At 40.0% G+C, this 15,778-nt stretch overlaps 1 protein-coding gene across 1 annotated transcript in view; it reads left to right on the top strand.

The window, feature by feature from the left end:
* Positions 1 to 15,778, top strand: part of LOC138246093 (testis-expressed protein 47-like) — a 117,509-nt gene that overhangs the window by 32,289 nt on the left and 69,442 nt on the right. The window contains exon 3 of the mRNA XM_069200326.1: positions 5,526 to 5,598. Within this exon, the coding sequence (XP_069056427.1) occupies positions 5,526 to 5,598 (73 nt within the window). The remainder of the gene's footprint in view (positions 1 to 5,525; positions 5,599 to 15,778) is intronic.

Genomic DNA, 15,778 nt, shown 5'->3' on the forward strand with positions numbered 1-15,778 from the left:
AGTGGTAGTAAATTGGAAAAGTTAAAGTGTTACAGATGTAGCAACACTAACCACTTAGCGAATAATCCCAAATGCCCTGCAATATCTTTTTTATGCAAAAAATATAACAAAATGGAACACTTCACTAAAGTATGTAAAGATTCTGGGGGGTAAAGATGTTGATTTGGTAAAACCTTTAGATGATGATGCAAATCTGAGAACAGAATAGTTTTTCAAGTAAATGGTAAAAATTAGGATATCATTCCAGGGCAGGAACACTGTTGAAAAAGTATATATTTCAAAACAAGGTTCTAATTTATTGGGATAGAAACATCAAAAGGAGTTGGTCATAAAACTCGACTCTAATAATGAAGAACAAGTACTCTTGATAGATAGATCTGTTATTGGGGATGAGATATGTGAAGAATTTCCAGAGGTCTTTGCTGAAAATCTAGGGTTCCTTATTGATTTTTTGCACAAAATCAAACTTAAAGATAATGCCATCCCTGTAGCTCACAATGCTAGACCCATTCCATTGCTTATGAAAGAACCTCCAAAGTAAGAATTCAATAAATTGGAAACTCAAGGTGTAATTGGAAAAAAATGAAAGTTCGGAATGGCTTCCCACATAGTCATTGCTAGCAAAAATAATTCCAACAATATCAGGTTATGTGTAGACCTTTGTGACCTTAATGCCAATATATGGGTAGACAGACATCCCCTGCCCAGAATAAATGAGATGTTAATTTAATACAAAATGCTAAGTTTTTTGAGTGCTGGATCTTTTAGCAGCTTACCATCAAGTAGCACTCCACAAAGACTCCAGACCTCTAAAATCATGTATCACACCATTTACAGCATACTACTACTGCAGAATGCCCCTTTGGTTATCTTTGGTGACAGCTGTGCTCCAAAGGGTAATGCAACAGATCTCAAAAGAATGCAAAGGCACACTCTGTTTCCAAAATGACATATTAATTTACGGTTCCTAACAGAAGCAACACTGTGATAATCTCAGAATGGTCCTAAAATAACTCCAAATGGCAGGCTTAACAAGTAAAAGAGAAAAATGCAAAATTGGAGTAACTGTTGTGACTATTTAGGTCACACTATATCTAGTGATGGCATTAAACCCCAAATCAGCTTGGTTAATACAGTAAAATGTGCCCCCATGCCTTCCCGCAAAGATGAACTAAAGTAATTCTTAGGACTTGCTGAGTATATGTCTAAATTTGTAAAGAAAAAAAACAACAACAAAAAAAACTTCTGAGACACTGTACAGCGTTTACACACCCTCCCAATGAAAGGTTCCTCATTTGAATGGAAGCATAGGCATACCATGGCCTTTCAGAAAATTAAAGAAGTTATTGCGATGCGAATGCCTCAAACAGAGGCAATTGTTATGTTAACTACAGAACCATTTTAACCACTGATGCTAGCAATAGGGGACTTGAAGCTACGCTATCCGAAGTAGTAAATGGGTCAGAGACTATTGCTACGTTCACTTCCAGACAACTCAAGGGCCCTGAAATTAATTAGTCCAGTATAGAGAAGGAAGCGTTAACATGATTCTGGGGCATACATCACTTTAAATATTACCTGTGGAGTCTACCATTTAAATTAAGAACAGATCACAAACCTTTAATACCAGTACTAGCTACCAAAAGCATGGAAACACCACCCCACGCATAGCCAAGTGGATTTTAGGATTACAGGGCTATAATTTCATGTCAGAATATGTACCGGGGTAAATTCCTTGCCAGATGAAATGATTCTAGCCAATACTGTCCCTGCCTTACTAGAAATGGAATGGGACGATAACTCTAATAAGGATGCCACTCTGTTATCGGTCAAAGAGAAAATCATACAAAGGTGGCCGGAGAAATGAAAAACTTTACCAGCACAATTACAGCCTTATTGGAATGTTAGAAATGAATTATCCATCCAAGGAGCATATATTCCAAAAGGTTTGGAATCATACCTCCAGAAAACCTCAGAGAATGCATTGTAAATATTGCCCATGAAGGACATCTTGGAAGGAATCTCACAAAACCATGATCAGGGTAGATTACTGGTTTGTCAAAATTGATTGAAAGGTGGAAGATAAGAGATTGTTATGCTCGTGGGAAAATTGATAAAACTAAAGTGACATGCTCTGGTGACATGTTCATCCAAACCATGGCACCAATTAAGATTGGGTCCTGTTCATATTCCAGGCTTGAATCAAAAATTCATCTTTGTGTTGATTGATTACCACTCGCATTGGCACAGCTCTAAATTTGTAAATAACACAAGCATTAAATCATTCTTAGAATTCTTGACTGACACATTCTCACCATCCCCAATACCATAATAACAGACAATCTGTTACAATTTGCATCAGAAGAAATCAAAACTTTTCTGAAGAATTTAGCCATCAATCACATAAGGACACCCTTATACTCTGCAAAGGCCAATGGGTTAGTAGAAAGAACAAATAACATGATCAAGGAAACCATCCAATGTGCTCACACTACTGACACCCCCTTACAAAAAGCACTAAGAGACGACATGGGCATACTATACATCTTCTAATTCCATTACAAGAGTATCACCATTCACAGCTGTCAATGGGAGGAAGCCTAGTTCCAAACTTACTCTTAGCTGGCTCAATGGAGGTCAACCTCTATGGGTGGACATGAAAGCTATCACAGAATCTATATGTGATCTCCAACAAAATTACAAGTCTTGATATGACAACAAATGGGGGACTAAAGAACAAAAATGGAGGGTGGGACAATGAGTGGTAGTAAAAAAGCCCTCTGTGAATAAAAACAAATTTAACAAATATTCTCAACCTTGAAGGCATGGACGTCAATTTTCCAAAATGCCAGGAGTAGCGGAAGTGACATCACACAACTTTCTGTCTTTACTTTCACTCACACACACACACAAGCTTACACATACACACACATTCACTCATTCACACACTCTCTCTCTCACATAAATACACTCACCTATAACCACACACACAACATACATTTAAACTTGTTTTTTACTTACCTCAGCTACCAAGGAGGTGCATATTCCAGCTAATTGTACTCCATTTTTTTACAGTAATAGTGAATAATATATTTTTCACTATTACTGTAATAAAAAAACTGATTGAAAGCAAGGAAGTGGAGCCCGAAGCAACGTCCATGAGGACCAGCTGCCACTGTGTTCTTGGCACTGATTTTGTGACTTCTGAGGTCAGGAATTGCAGAGGCAGTGCCAGGGTTTGCAAGGGTCAAGCTGGGGGGGTTACAGCTGTGATCCCTGACAACACCCAAAATGTAGTAGTCTTAGAAGACGGCAAAATGCGGAGTATGGACAGGATAGCCCATTGTCCAGAAGATGTTGTAGGTGACTTCAATATGTAAAACACCAATCATTGAAACAACATAAAAACAATGGAACAGCGATAAAACCAGAGGACTACACATTCTCCCAAATGGCTAACAGATTATGAAAGTCTTGTCGGGATTCATTGTTTTGATCTGTTTTTGCAGATGTTATGATTCATTTTTTTATCTTATTTCCAGATATTTATGAGGTGAATTGTAAAATTCCTTTTTTTTTTGCTTCAGGGAGGGAGATATATTGTGGTTTTAATGTGGTACTTACCTCTGATACTGCCATTACCTTCTCTCACTGACCCCCCCCCCCCCCTTACCTCATCGTTAGAACATTCCTTGGGTGTTTATTAAGAATGTTCATGGTCTGTCAGATCTACCCTATGTGGTGAGACTGGAGACACTTCATATCAATAGCTCTTCATATTAATCAATAAAAGTAACTTACCTCATCTCTTCATGATTTTTACTTACAAGTGACTAAAATGTATAATTGCACTTGATTTCAGTAGCTCTTTGGGAGCCCATCGCAATATTTGAAGGAGGTTTAAGTATTTGACATAACACTGCGTTATTTTAAATTGGACCGAGGCACTATGTATTTGTCCGATTTTGCTCTGATCTGAATTCCTCAGCAGTCTGACAGCATCACTTTTTGTAAGCAGTTGTGTGTTCACAGGTTGTTAAGTGTGTGACATAACACTACCTGCTTCTGAACTCTGTGTCGGGCACAGCATTGATAAATCTTGCTCAGACCGGGAAGTATTACATTTTAAGGGGGTGAGAGTTGGCTGTTCATTAAGCATGGGACATCACACCACCTTGTTCCAGGCTGTGACCAAGCTGTGCAATGATCACATGTTGCCCATGCTTCATTTTAAAAGCACTTGCAGGGCCATCACATTGTGTGGACATTTGACCGTGAATGAGATACGTCCTGTCTGAGCTTTGGGTTGTGTAGGTCGCATCCCCCTCCTTCCTTTTGGACATATTTGCATTATATGTACTCAATGAATGTTTGTTGAAGCACCATTTGTGCTACAATGCACATCATTTCAAACAGTTGAATGAAGTTACTCGCCTCCCCTCAGAGCAAACTTTACAATAGTTTAAAAATACTGGATATTTGAAAGAATAGTTCAGTCTCAGAATGTGTTTAGTTTTTGAATACCTCCAGTATTTATGCCCACTCCATTGTAATGTACACAAATGAGGTATTAACCTACTCAAAGTTAAAAGTATTGACTGTAATGGAAACATGGATTAAGTTGTATTGTAATAATGACCTTAATTCAACACTACTGGGGTTTATTTTATACATTGGCAAATTCAGAGAAACATAGAGGTAGAGGTGTGGAATTAATAGCCACAAAAATTAATATTCAAGCCCTTTAAACTTGCCTGCCACTCCTGTTTTGAAGTAGTGGTCTGTAGATTTATTGTATCACCAAGTACAACACTTTTCCTTTTCTGCCATTTGTAGAACACATAGGGGACATAAGAGCTTTATAAAAGCTCTACCGGACCTGTTTGCCTCTATAGTTAATTATAATACATGGGCCGAGTGTATAGGTGACCCATTTGTTTGCTTCCACTGAGACCTGCAAGGTCTTGAGTTCAACAATTCACTAGTTCAGAATCTGGAGCACAGCCTAATTCCGTTCTAGATTCTAAAATCAACCTGAATTGAACCAATTTCCGTTTTTTTCAACCTGAATTGAATCATTATCAGTTTCGTGTTCAGATCAAGAAATCCTTGTCCCCTTTTTATCACCCAGGACATCACCAGCCCAAGGATCCCATTGAGCTCATTCACAAACAAAATCTGAAACTGCTGAAATCTTACTCCAGCCTTCTGCTCCTCTAATTTAGAGAAACGTTTTACAATATAGCCATCACTGATAACACCAAAGCAACTTCAAGAGATCAAGTGCAGACAGGAACTGTAAATACATCTAAGACCATTAACAGCTCGTTTATTGGGGTGCTGGATCTTACATGCTTCAAACATTCCTGAATCGGGAGCAGGCCCCTGCACCAGGCCAGTAACTAATTGGACCGAATAATTCATTTCTCACCAAGACTAACCATTGTATTCTTTTCAGTTTGTAATTTAATGCATAACATCTTGTTCTCCAACTGAAATCTTATTTTGTTTCAATTGCGGTTTAGAAATCACTTCTTCACAGACTGGTCTTCCTGGCTAAGGTATCTCCAGAGCTAGCAGATAAAAGAGATCTGGGAGGTACGTCTTTGATGTATATTGCATAGGAGTAATGGCTCTTGGAAGAGGGACGGAGACGGGGTTAATTATATACATGACATATTTTTATTATATGTGATTGCTGGTTTATAAAAACTTATCAGTAGTTTGTGTTGTTGCATGTAAGGGAATCTGGTTACAGGGAAATAGATTTATGTGTCAAGAATATAGTCGAATGTGTAGCTGGGATCTGGTCTCAGACAGTTTCTTCAGTAGCCACAGTTTCTGCATGAAGTATTTGCAGTGGTTAATATCCCTATTTGCTTTTCCTTCCGCCCATCGTCATTCATGGGTAGCCCAGAAAGGTGGTTTGAGTGTAGCTGTGGTTGGGAAATGTCACCACTCGTGTCTTGCACAAAAACTGGAACAAATCAATTATTCATTGTTACTTTTCAGTGATCCATTAAGTGGCAAATGTGAAATGAGTCCAAGTCTACTCTGTTTTTAGTAAGGGTGCCCAAGGCAAGCTTGACATTACTCACCTGTGTAGGGAACTGGCACAGGGCACACAACCCTGCACAAAATATGCACTCACCCACTCATTAGGAGAATTGGAAATCTCACATCTCATACTACATAGATCCTGAAGATCACTGGTATTAGATTGGGTCAGTCATTTCAGCCTTCTATGCCTGTTTAACCTTTTCCACTTCAACATGTGCCTCTGCCACAATACCCTCCTGCCATTTTGTTAACCCCATCCTTTGAAGGAAGCTTTTTTCTTTCTGTTGTGGGCAGGCCTTAGTATTTGCTAAACATCAGTCATTAGTGACGTTCTTACTGAATGGAATAAGGGAGCTATTAGTCAAATGATTTTGACCCACAGAGCATTCTCGGAAACCTTTTGTTAAATGATGAAAGTTAGTTCCCATTGTCAGCTGTTACTGTGAAATATTTTATTTTCATGTGTATATGTATTCTAGGACGAAAATTGGTGGAACAGTAGTTTTGCAGTTTTCAATAAAGACTTCTTTGGTCCCCTCCCATGCCTGTTTTCTTTTTTTTCAGAAGATGTGTCAGTAAACTTAACACCGTACTAAACGTGTAACTTTCTGGGTTTGCTGCCATATCTCAATTTTTCCTCTAATGTTCAGTCATTGCAGAGATTGTACACAAACCTATTTTGCAGATTCTTTTTCTCACAGCTTAAAGTTTGCATCTTTCACAAAGCTCGTAATGTGTTGAAGAAGGAAAGACTTTGTAAGTGTTCACTCTCATGGCCATATGTTAGCCATATGCTAGCCAGGATTTAATGTTCATTTCTTTGAATATTTTGCTGATGCATTTTTCCCCACTCGCAATTCACTTCTCAAAGATTTTGGACATTGTAGACTTGAATGTCTGACCTAATGACGCTGAGATACATATGCCCTGAGACTTGTTGCCACTGATGTTTGTTTTGAAACGTGCTCAGTGGCGAATGGGTCCTTATTGCGGGGTGCTATTTTAAAACTAGGGGGTTTTGTCTCAAAAACAGCAGATGGCATCATAAGTAGCATACGGCGGGGCAAAGTTAGTAATATTTCATGCAATACAGCAGGAAACAGCATAGAATCATGTCTATCATATCGGAGCCATTGGCCTTCTGCTGCTGTGCTCTGGGTCCAGTTAGGCTGTCTTGCACAGTGGTGAGTGTGCACAGTCTAGCACAGGATCTGCTTTGGAAAACAAATTCCAGTGCATAGACGCATTTCAGAGGACTGGCCTGGCTCTGTACTGTGCATTTCAGAACACACGCAATGGATGTTTTTTTGAGAAATCAAAGCATTTACCGTTGTGAACACCTGCTTCAAGGTGGCATTAGGTTTTGATGCATTGCCTGGTTTGGCTACATCTTAATGTGAAAGACCATGACACACTTCTACCGGTTTGTTTTCTAATCATTTGGAAATATTTCAGAGATATAATACAGGTTGAATGAACTATACTATACACAAGGAATCAAGACAATAGTACATGAATCGTTAAAGATTTGATGGCAAATTGGTATAAGTCTGGCAGCTGGGGATGGGTTAAAGCATCCAAATCAAAAAGATCTGAAGATGGCCCCAATATTTCTGAAATTCTAGAGGTCAATCTGATCAACAGACAGATTAGGACAAAGCAGCACATTAGGATAGCCTAATGTTCCTGCCATCTTTGGAATCCACTGCTGTGGCTGGGTCCTTTAAAAAATTGTTGGTATTTTACAGTTTTGGATCAGGCGTAGGAGTTTCTCACTTTTAAGTTCTTAACTATGGTTCTCTGTTGTTTTAGCTGAATTGTCTTAGACTTTTTAGGTCCCTGATCTTTACAATGTCCCTGTGTAGACCGAACTACATCATTCACGGATTATTTTCCTTTACATAAGTATATCCCTCCTAAACATTTGTTCAAAATTAAGTTGCCTAAACCGACCCTTCATGCAAAACCTGAAACATCAGCCAAGCCAATGAAGTATTGATGGCCCTGAAGTAAATTCATGGAGTGACTAGAAAGCACCAATTAATACTCATAGAATTTCCATATATAGGTGACGTAGGCTGTGACCTATGCCTCTCCTTGTTGGGCAAGGTGGCCAGCACAGACACAATCAACATGTAGCCAGCAATGGCGAAGGAGCATCATCCCCCTGACTAAGAGCCAGCAGCTGAAAAATAAAACAATAGTCTAATATAGTTTTATTTTTCCGCTTCTGGCTCAGTCAGCATGTGAAGGGAGGAGCGGGGCTGGGCCATGGGAGGGATGAGGGGGAGTGGAGTGAGTGCACTAAATGTGCAAGTCAGTTTGGCCGGGTTGGAGAAACTGCACAGACTCCCATGCAGTGTCTGAGCGGCAGAGCACGCTGCGTAGACCAATCCTGGAGCAGTGCCAGGATTGCGTGGGGAGCCTTTGCTGGAGTCGCAGGGAATGCTGGGACAGCAACACCGTTGGAAGAGGAGCGATAAGCGAATGTCAGCAGGAACAGGTACGTTTTTTTAATTTTTTTATTTTTATTTTCCCCCTCTGAGTCCGCCCTTGAGATTTGTGGCGGCTGCCACTGCATGTAGTGAAGTTGAGCAGCGTAGGCACCATCAACATACAGCGATCAAGTGCTTTGCAGCGGTTTTGGAGTGGTGTGCCAAAGAAAGAAGAGTTGTCAATGCCAGTACTTCTCCCTTACCAAGCATAAACAACAATGTAAGAGTTTCCTCTTTTCCACGCCTTAGTTTCATTGTAAAGGCATTTTCGTTATAACACTTGTGTTATAAAGCTATTTGTTGTAATAGCATTCGGTATTCTGTAATACATCCACTGTTAGCTTCTAAAGATAGTCATTTAGATCCATTAGCACTGGTGCTATATGGTCTCATTTTCGAGTGCTGGCTCTCTGTCAGCAGAATGGCTTTTACAGGGCTAGTTTCTCTTTATGAAGATTTGATTATAGTAACTATTTTGGTTGAAATGCTAATGTCACCTGTGAGACAAAACCACTCTGATGGAAGGTGTTATTCAGGTTCGGTTCAGAAGATCAGGAATTCCGTTTTTTTTGTTAGGTCAAGAGTTAGTTTCATGTGTCTCATCCGAGCTTTGGCCTGTGTTATACCTGTGAGAGTAAGGGTCTATTCAGAGGGGGCTAGGCTATGTTTTTTCTCATGAGCCCTTAGAGTTTTTCTCTGGTTGTGCAATTGAGAGTGGTACAAGTGAGCAGTTTTCTTGCTTGATCTGAGTATTGTTTTAGGAGGGGCAGCTTCAGCTAAGCAAAGAGCTAGATAGTTTTATATTCTAGTAGGAGAATACCGGTGTAATAATCCCTTTTTAAAACGATTATCTTTAAGAGCCATCTTGTTTGATTAGACGTGTGTGTAGAGCAGGCAGTAATTGTTTGTCTTCAGTTGTATTTGGGCATATTTACCAATGCAGCTTGTTGGCGTTGTTGGGGTCCAGGTATTTTAACTGGGGAAATACACTACATTGTCTACACTGATAGTTGAATCACCTCAACAGCATCATAATGAATCTTAATTTATTAGGCATACCCCTGAGACAGCACCTGCTGAAAAGTTTCTTGTGAGTCCAGCCTTCAGGAAACAATTAAAATGTCAAGATAACGCTTGTGATTAACATTTCTGAAGGGAGAGAGATGGGAGTTTTGTCTAGCGGCATCTTTCACTCGCCATAAATTAGCAGAGAGGGTTAATATGCCTGCTACAAAGAACAGAACTATATTTTATGTGGACAGCCGAGCGGATTAGTAAAGCCAACCTTTACCAGCAATTTAAAACAAATGAATGTGAAAGGGGGGTATGGAGAGATGATGGGCACATTTGCCAGGTGGTAGTGAGTGAATCCGTGGAGATGGTCATGGGGCGGGGGCGCCCAAAAAAGCTGCCATTTGGCACTTAAGCTGGCCCTAGCTGTTGGCAAATAGTCGTTGCCAGTGCTTGCTTATAGTATTCTTCAATACATTTCAGGATCGATGTTGTATCTTCCACATTATGCTGCAGTTTTTCTTTTAACCAGTAGATGGCACTAAAATGCAGAAAACTGCTGTTTAAATGTGACTTTTTGAGGGTGCAATGTAGTTAATAACAGGAGGAATGACACATCTACAGACAGTAAAACTAAAAACTTCCGTGGGTCAGTACAGAACGGGATGAAGGCAGTAAATAAGAGCAAAGCTACTGAGGTTGGCATTCAAGCTTTCCGTGTTTTGAGGGAGAAGTATAGCATACAATCAGAGAGACTGCTGAAGATGTCTGTAGCAAGACTACAAAAAGGGGGTAGTGGTTGCAAAAAATGATACCTTTCATACATCATCAAAATAGTTTGTGATAGTCCTGATCAGCATGCACATAAATGCATACTTTCAGCGAAGTGGAAAAACTACTTAGTGATATTTGTTTGCTAGATATAAACATAATTCGGTATTTTGCATCCTTGGATGTCCCTGTGTGATGTGATACTGCTTTTCATTGCACACGTACAAGAAATTTGAATCAAGAATACGTTTTTTTGTTTTGTTTTGTTTTACTTGACCTACGGTCACTTCTACTACAACACCCTTATAAGTAGCTCTTTTGTTTCTGTTGATGTTTACATGTATTGTTTTTGTGGAGCAATAGGAAGTAATTACCTCATCACTGTCGATAAAACATCTTGGTCGATTTTTTCAGATGAGTTTAGTTTCTGTCCCATTTCTATGCTGCTGGGGTGTTTCTCTACATTTCTGGAGCTTCAGTTTATCTCAATGGATTCCTGGAATTCATCTGTTTTGCTTTGAAATGTTTGACAATCTCTGAATGGCAGCCCATGTCGCTGGTGGAAATTGTGTAATGCTTGCTTGTTCCTTCTGACATTTCTGATTGTGACACTTTTAACATTGTTTGAGAGCTTCATGTAGGAGAATACTGCCAAGGTTATTTTCTTTAACATCGGGTAAATGTCAACCATTTATTATTTATGCCGTTCCCTTCCCAATTTACACCTGTGACTTTGAAATTCTTTATGGCTTCTCACTCTGCCACATCCTTTTCAATTTCTTTGTCAAGCGTCTAATGCAGATCACCTGGTCTTTTGTGTCTTTATGCACATGCTATAGGTCACTAGGTATATGCTACATTAGTGGCTCTGAAACTTGTTAGCACATCTGACCTTATTTGGTTTCTTAGTTTTAGTTTATAAGGAGACCCGTGAGAGGTTCGATGGACCTTTTGACTGTGCTCAGAATGTTCCACCATAAGTCTCAATTTCAATACACCAACAGTAGAGACTGACAAGCCAGAGCTCACGACTGGAGATGGAGTTAGAGGGCTCTGGAGCCTTTCTTTCTTGCCAGCACATGGTCCATTCCATTTTTGTATCTTAAAAACTTGGGCTTAAAAGTGGTCTTGAGATGATGCTCCCTGTTGAAGGGCTTTATTGTCTTTTCGTTTCACTGCATAAGGCTACTGCGAACAAAATCTCCTCCTCTAAATAAAATGAAGCACGTTCTTAAGTGGCGACGATAACCCTCTCTTCCACTCAGAATACCAGCAATTTTCTCTCTTGGGATTGTCACGATGGCTTACTTGCCAACCTCATATGGTACACAATGCTGGCACTTAACTGCTACTGCCAGAAATTAAATGTATCACTAGCCGTTTCTGCTCTCTTCATTAGCTGCCTGGGCACATAGTTTATTCCTTTTAAATAGTGGGTGAAGTCTTGGGTCACCCCACCTTGCTTCATAATAAGCTAACAGCCCACTGTCCTGTTCAGCCCCTTTCATTTCCATCTCTTTATTTACCTTTGATTTTTCACTTTCTTTGAATGCACAAAGGTGGAAGAGCTCTGTTTGTTTTGCTTGTGTTGCTACTAGGGCTTTGAAATGTTCTTCCTCTGACTATAAGAACTATATGTTCAGAATAAAACCGTAAAAAATTCCGTAACGACCGATTCTTCGGTTTTGTTTTATGTAGAGTGGTTAGTGCTAAGAACCCGGCCTGCTTGACAGCAAGCAGAAGGTGCCCACCAGCCTAGGCAGCGAGGCAGGAGTGCAGGGGATGGTGGTTCAGCTATTTAAAAAAAAAATCATGTTTCTAGGAGTTTATTGAGAGAATATTGAATAGAGGTTGTTGGTAATGCGTACTGTGATTCAACAACATAGTACTATCTTTACTTCACTGGAATCAACCAGTCTCGGGAGTTTCTTTAGGGAAAGTGCGTCCCAGGCCAGATTTTGGTAGCAGCCACTCGGAAGGTCTTTCTACCAGCTCCTACTCCTAATATTTCGTACATTTAATATCAACTGCCGTGCAGATCTTAAAGATTACGTTGTTTAGACCATTTCACATTTTTGCCAAAAGGCAAAATTTACCCATACATTTGAATGTGCATTTTTACTCCTATTTAGGTCTCATAAAGTGCTTGCTCGCGTGCTCACCGAGAGCACCTTGGCGCTAAGAAATTAATGACGAAAGGAAAGATATCTATTGTCTACAGGGGTATAGCGACATTTTCAAATCTTTTTACAAAATTTCTATAGATTTAGCTCTCTACACAAAGCAGGTGGAAGATGATGATTCCATTGAGAGACTGCAGCAACTGGCAAAGCTCAGGGAACCAATCTGGATTTCTTTTCTTTGCCAGATGTTGAGATTTAAGTGCCCACGGGAGATGAAACCATTTGAAGAGCAATGTACAAGGTGTGTCAGTATTGACGTGTTATGGTTTGTGGACCAAGCAGAGGAATTTCCAAGTCCCCCTTCTGCTTGAAAGGCAGCCAGTGTTGGGAAGCAAATGCTGGCATTGCATGTTTTTGTCTTGAGCATCTGCAAGTTATGTTAGCTGCTGCCTTTTGTTATAGTTGCAGCAGAACAAGACAACAGTCCGGAATATCTATATGTTATGCATTGCAACAATCTAAACAAGAAGAAACAAAAGCATACAAAATTTGCGCTTTGTGCAGAAAAGAAAAAAAGGTTCAAGACTATTCACAGGACTCACGACACAGGGATGTTAGCATAGGAGCGAGACATATTTTTAAAGTGCAGGACAAGGGTCAACTGAGGATAAAATTTTAACTTAAGATTTTTGATACCCAATACCTGTCTAGCACATTTACCCAAAACCTGGGCCAGAACGGAAGCTGCCAAAAAAAGAGTAATGAATGGAAGTCTTGTCTCCGTTCAATTTCAATTCCTTATAATTTATCCAAAGCCCCACCTCTGTCAGACATTGATGAACATTGTCTTCGCTGACTGACAAGTCACTGGAGATCTTTAAAATGAATAAAGATGGCATGACCAAGTAAAGAAGGGAAACCAAATGATGACCATACACGTATTGAAGAGTGGATGGTGTGTTGAAGCGCTTCCTGTGCGAACTCCTCTTCTGTTGATATGAAGTGGGTTTGTTTGCCCAGAAAGTGCAGAATTCATGCTAGTGCTGTGCCATGGTCACTACGGTGATTTACCCCATCAGTAAGGGTCTGACAGTTTACCAATACCATATCAAACGGCGCCGACTGGTAAAACTGGATAAGAGCAGCTAATGCCACAGCTTCCGCTCTGCACCCAGCACAAAACCCACTGATAAATCCAGATTGTGAGGGATACATTAAGTTTTTGAGGATGGGGGTCCATTCAAAGAGCGAAAACTTTTGAGTATATCTTACAATCTGTATTTATGAGGGATATGGGGCGGTAGTTTTTGGAGTTGGATAGGTCTTTGCCTTCTTTGGGGATAACTATTATAGTTGCCTCTGCAGCGTAGCCCTCAATGGTACCAGTGGAGGAGAAGTGTCCAAATAATCTTCTAGAGGAGTGATTCAGGAAGTACCCCAGGTTTGGTAGAATGAGGTCGGGAAGTCGTATGGGCCCAGAGCCTTCCTGTCTTTCATTTTCTTACTAGCATTAATGATTTCCCTGTGAGAAATCGGTTGTTCTAATGATTGTTTTTTTTTTATTCATCTAGCTTGGTGATGGTAATCTTGTTGAGATAATCCAAGCATAGGAGGTGTTATTGCTTTTTGAATAGAGAGTATGAAAGACATTTTCAAAGGTGTTTAGAACGTCTTTCTTGTTAGTTGATGGTATGCCATGTTTGTTGGTTATAGAGATTATTCTTGTTTTCTGATAGGTCTGTTTTAAGTAAGACGCAAGTATTTTGCCAGCTTTGTTATGACTACAAAAGTTGATTTCGTTATATATTTGGACTATTATGTGGGCTTTGTTACTCAGTATTGTATTGATGCTTAAGGTTTGTCAGATTATTTAACTGTGTTTTGTTTTAGGAATTTTTGAGGTCTTTCTCTAATGCTTTTGTTTTGGGTTCTATTTGGTTGAGGGTTTTGTTGTCTACCATGTTTTCTTTGACATAAGGTTAATCATTTGCCCCCAGAATGTGCATTTCAGGGTGTTCCAGATGATTTGTGGGTTTGGCCTTGAGAATCTGTTGAGTTCTATGTATTCTTTGATCTCTTTTCTGATTATTTCCTTAAAGGAGGGATCCTCCATGAGGAGGTAATTCATTCTCCATGTTTTTGTTCCTGTTGTATTGCAGGAGATATTGTAAAGTAGGGATTTGCAGGCGTGGCCTGAAACCAGGATTGGTACAATAGTGAGTAAAGAAGAGGCTGTGACGTGTATTTCGTCAATTAGGATATCGTCAATACGGAAGAAAGTATTGTGCGGTTGGAAGAAGAATGGGTAGTCTTTTCCCGTAGGATTGCTCAGCCTCCATATGTCTTTTAGATTAAGAGAACTGAACATATTGAGCATTTATTTATGGAATTTGTTGGGTTTAAATTGACAGGCAGAGTTCTTATCAAGAATAAAGTCTCAGGGTAAATTGAAGCCCCCTCCTTAAATGATTCTGCAGTTGGGAGGCAGAATTGAGAGCTTTTTTATGAGATTCACCCAGAAAGCTGAGTTGTCGTTATTGGGGGCATATATGTTAATGACTGTAATTTTAGCTTTGCCTTCAGTGTCCACTTCTTAGGACAAGATAGTGAGGCCAGAGATTTCTGAGGTAAGGGAGATCAGTCCATTTTTTGGTTGATGATTGGGGCACATGATAGTTCCCCAACCCATGCTTTTTTTTTTTTTTTTTTTTAAATGAGAGTTACCTCTTTCAACGCCTCTTTGATTTCTTGTAGGAATATGAGGTCTCCCTTGAGTTTGTGGGTGTAGTTTAGGATTTTCTTTCATTTGGGTGGGTGATTTACACCCTTGACATTAAGGGATAGTGCCTTTATGTTGTGCATTTTAGTGGGAGGCGAATCCTCTTGTCTATGTAACTGGCAGGGTGCCAGCTGGTATTAGGCCTGGTATTAGGCGATGAGGTGGGAGCAGGGATGAGAAGGGAAGGATGGTTCGGAAAGGATGGTTTGTGGGGGTAAAGGAGAGGGAAAGGGCTAAAGGGAGAGGGGTGGGGGAAGGGAAAGGATTTAGTAAATTGGCATACTAGAGAACAGGAAAGAAGATAGGGAGTACAAAAGAGAAAAAATAGATAGCTTAGAGGTGGGTTATACATTGAGGCTCAGATTCTAGATACCCAGGAGGGGTATCTGAGACGTTCTCTCGGAGTCTGAGTGATGGTGGCCACAAGTGGTCAAGCCTAAGTCCAGAATACAGTGTTACAGCGCCCTATATGAGTTTGGGACATGAACTGAGAATCACGGCCATGTCTAGGTGTGATGTGTATGTATATACTGCTTGGT

This window comes from Pleurodeles waltl, chromosome 7 (genome assembly GCF_031143425.1).
Source record: "Pleurodeles waltl isolate 20211129_DDA chromosome 7, aPleWal1.hap1.20221129, whole genome shotgun sequence".
Classification (NCBI taxonomy): Eukaryota; Metazoa; Chordata; class Amphibia; order Caudata; family Salamandridae; genus Pleurodeles; species Pleurodeles waltl.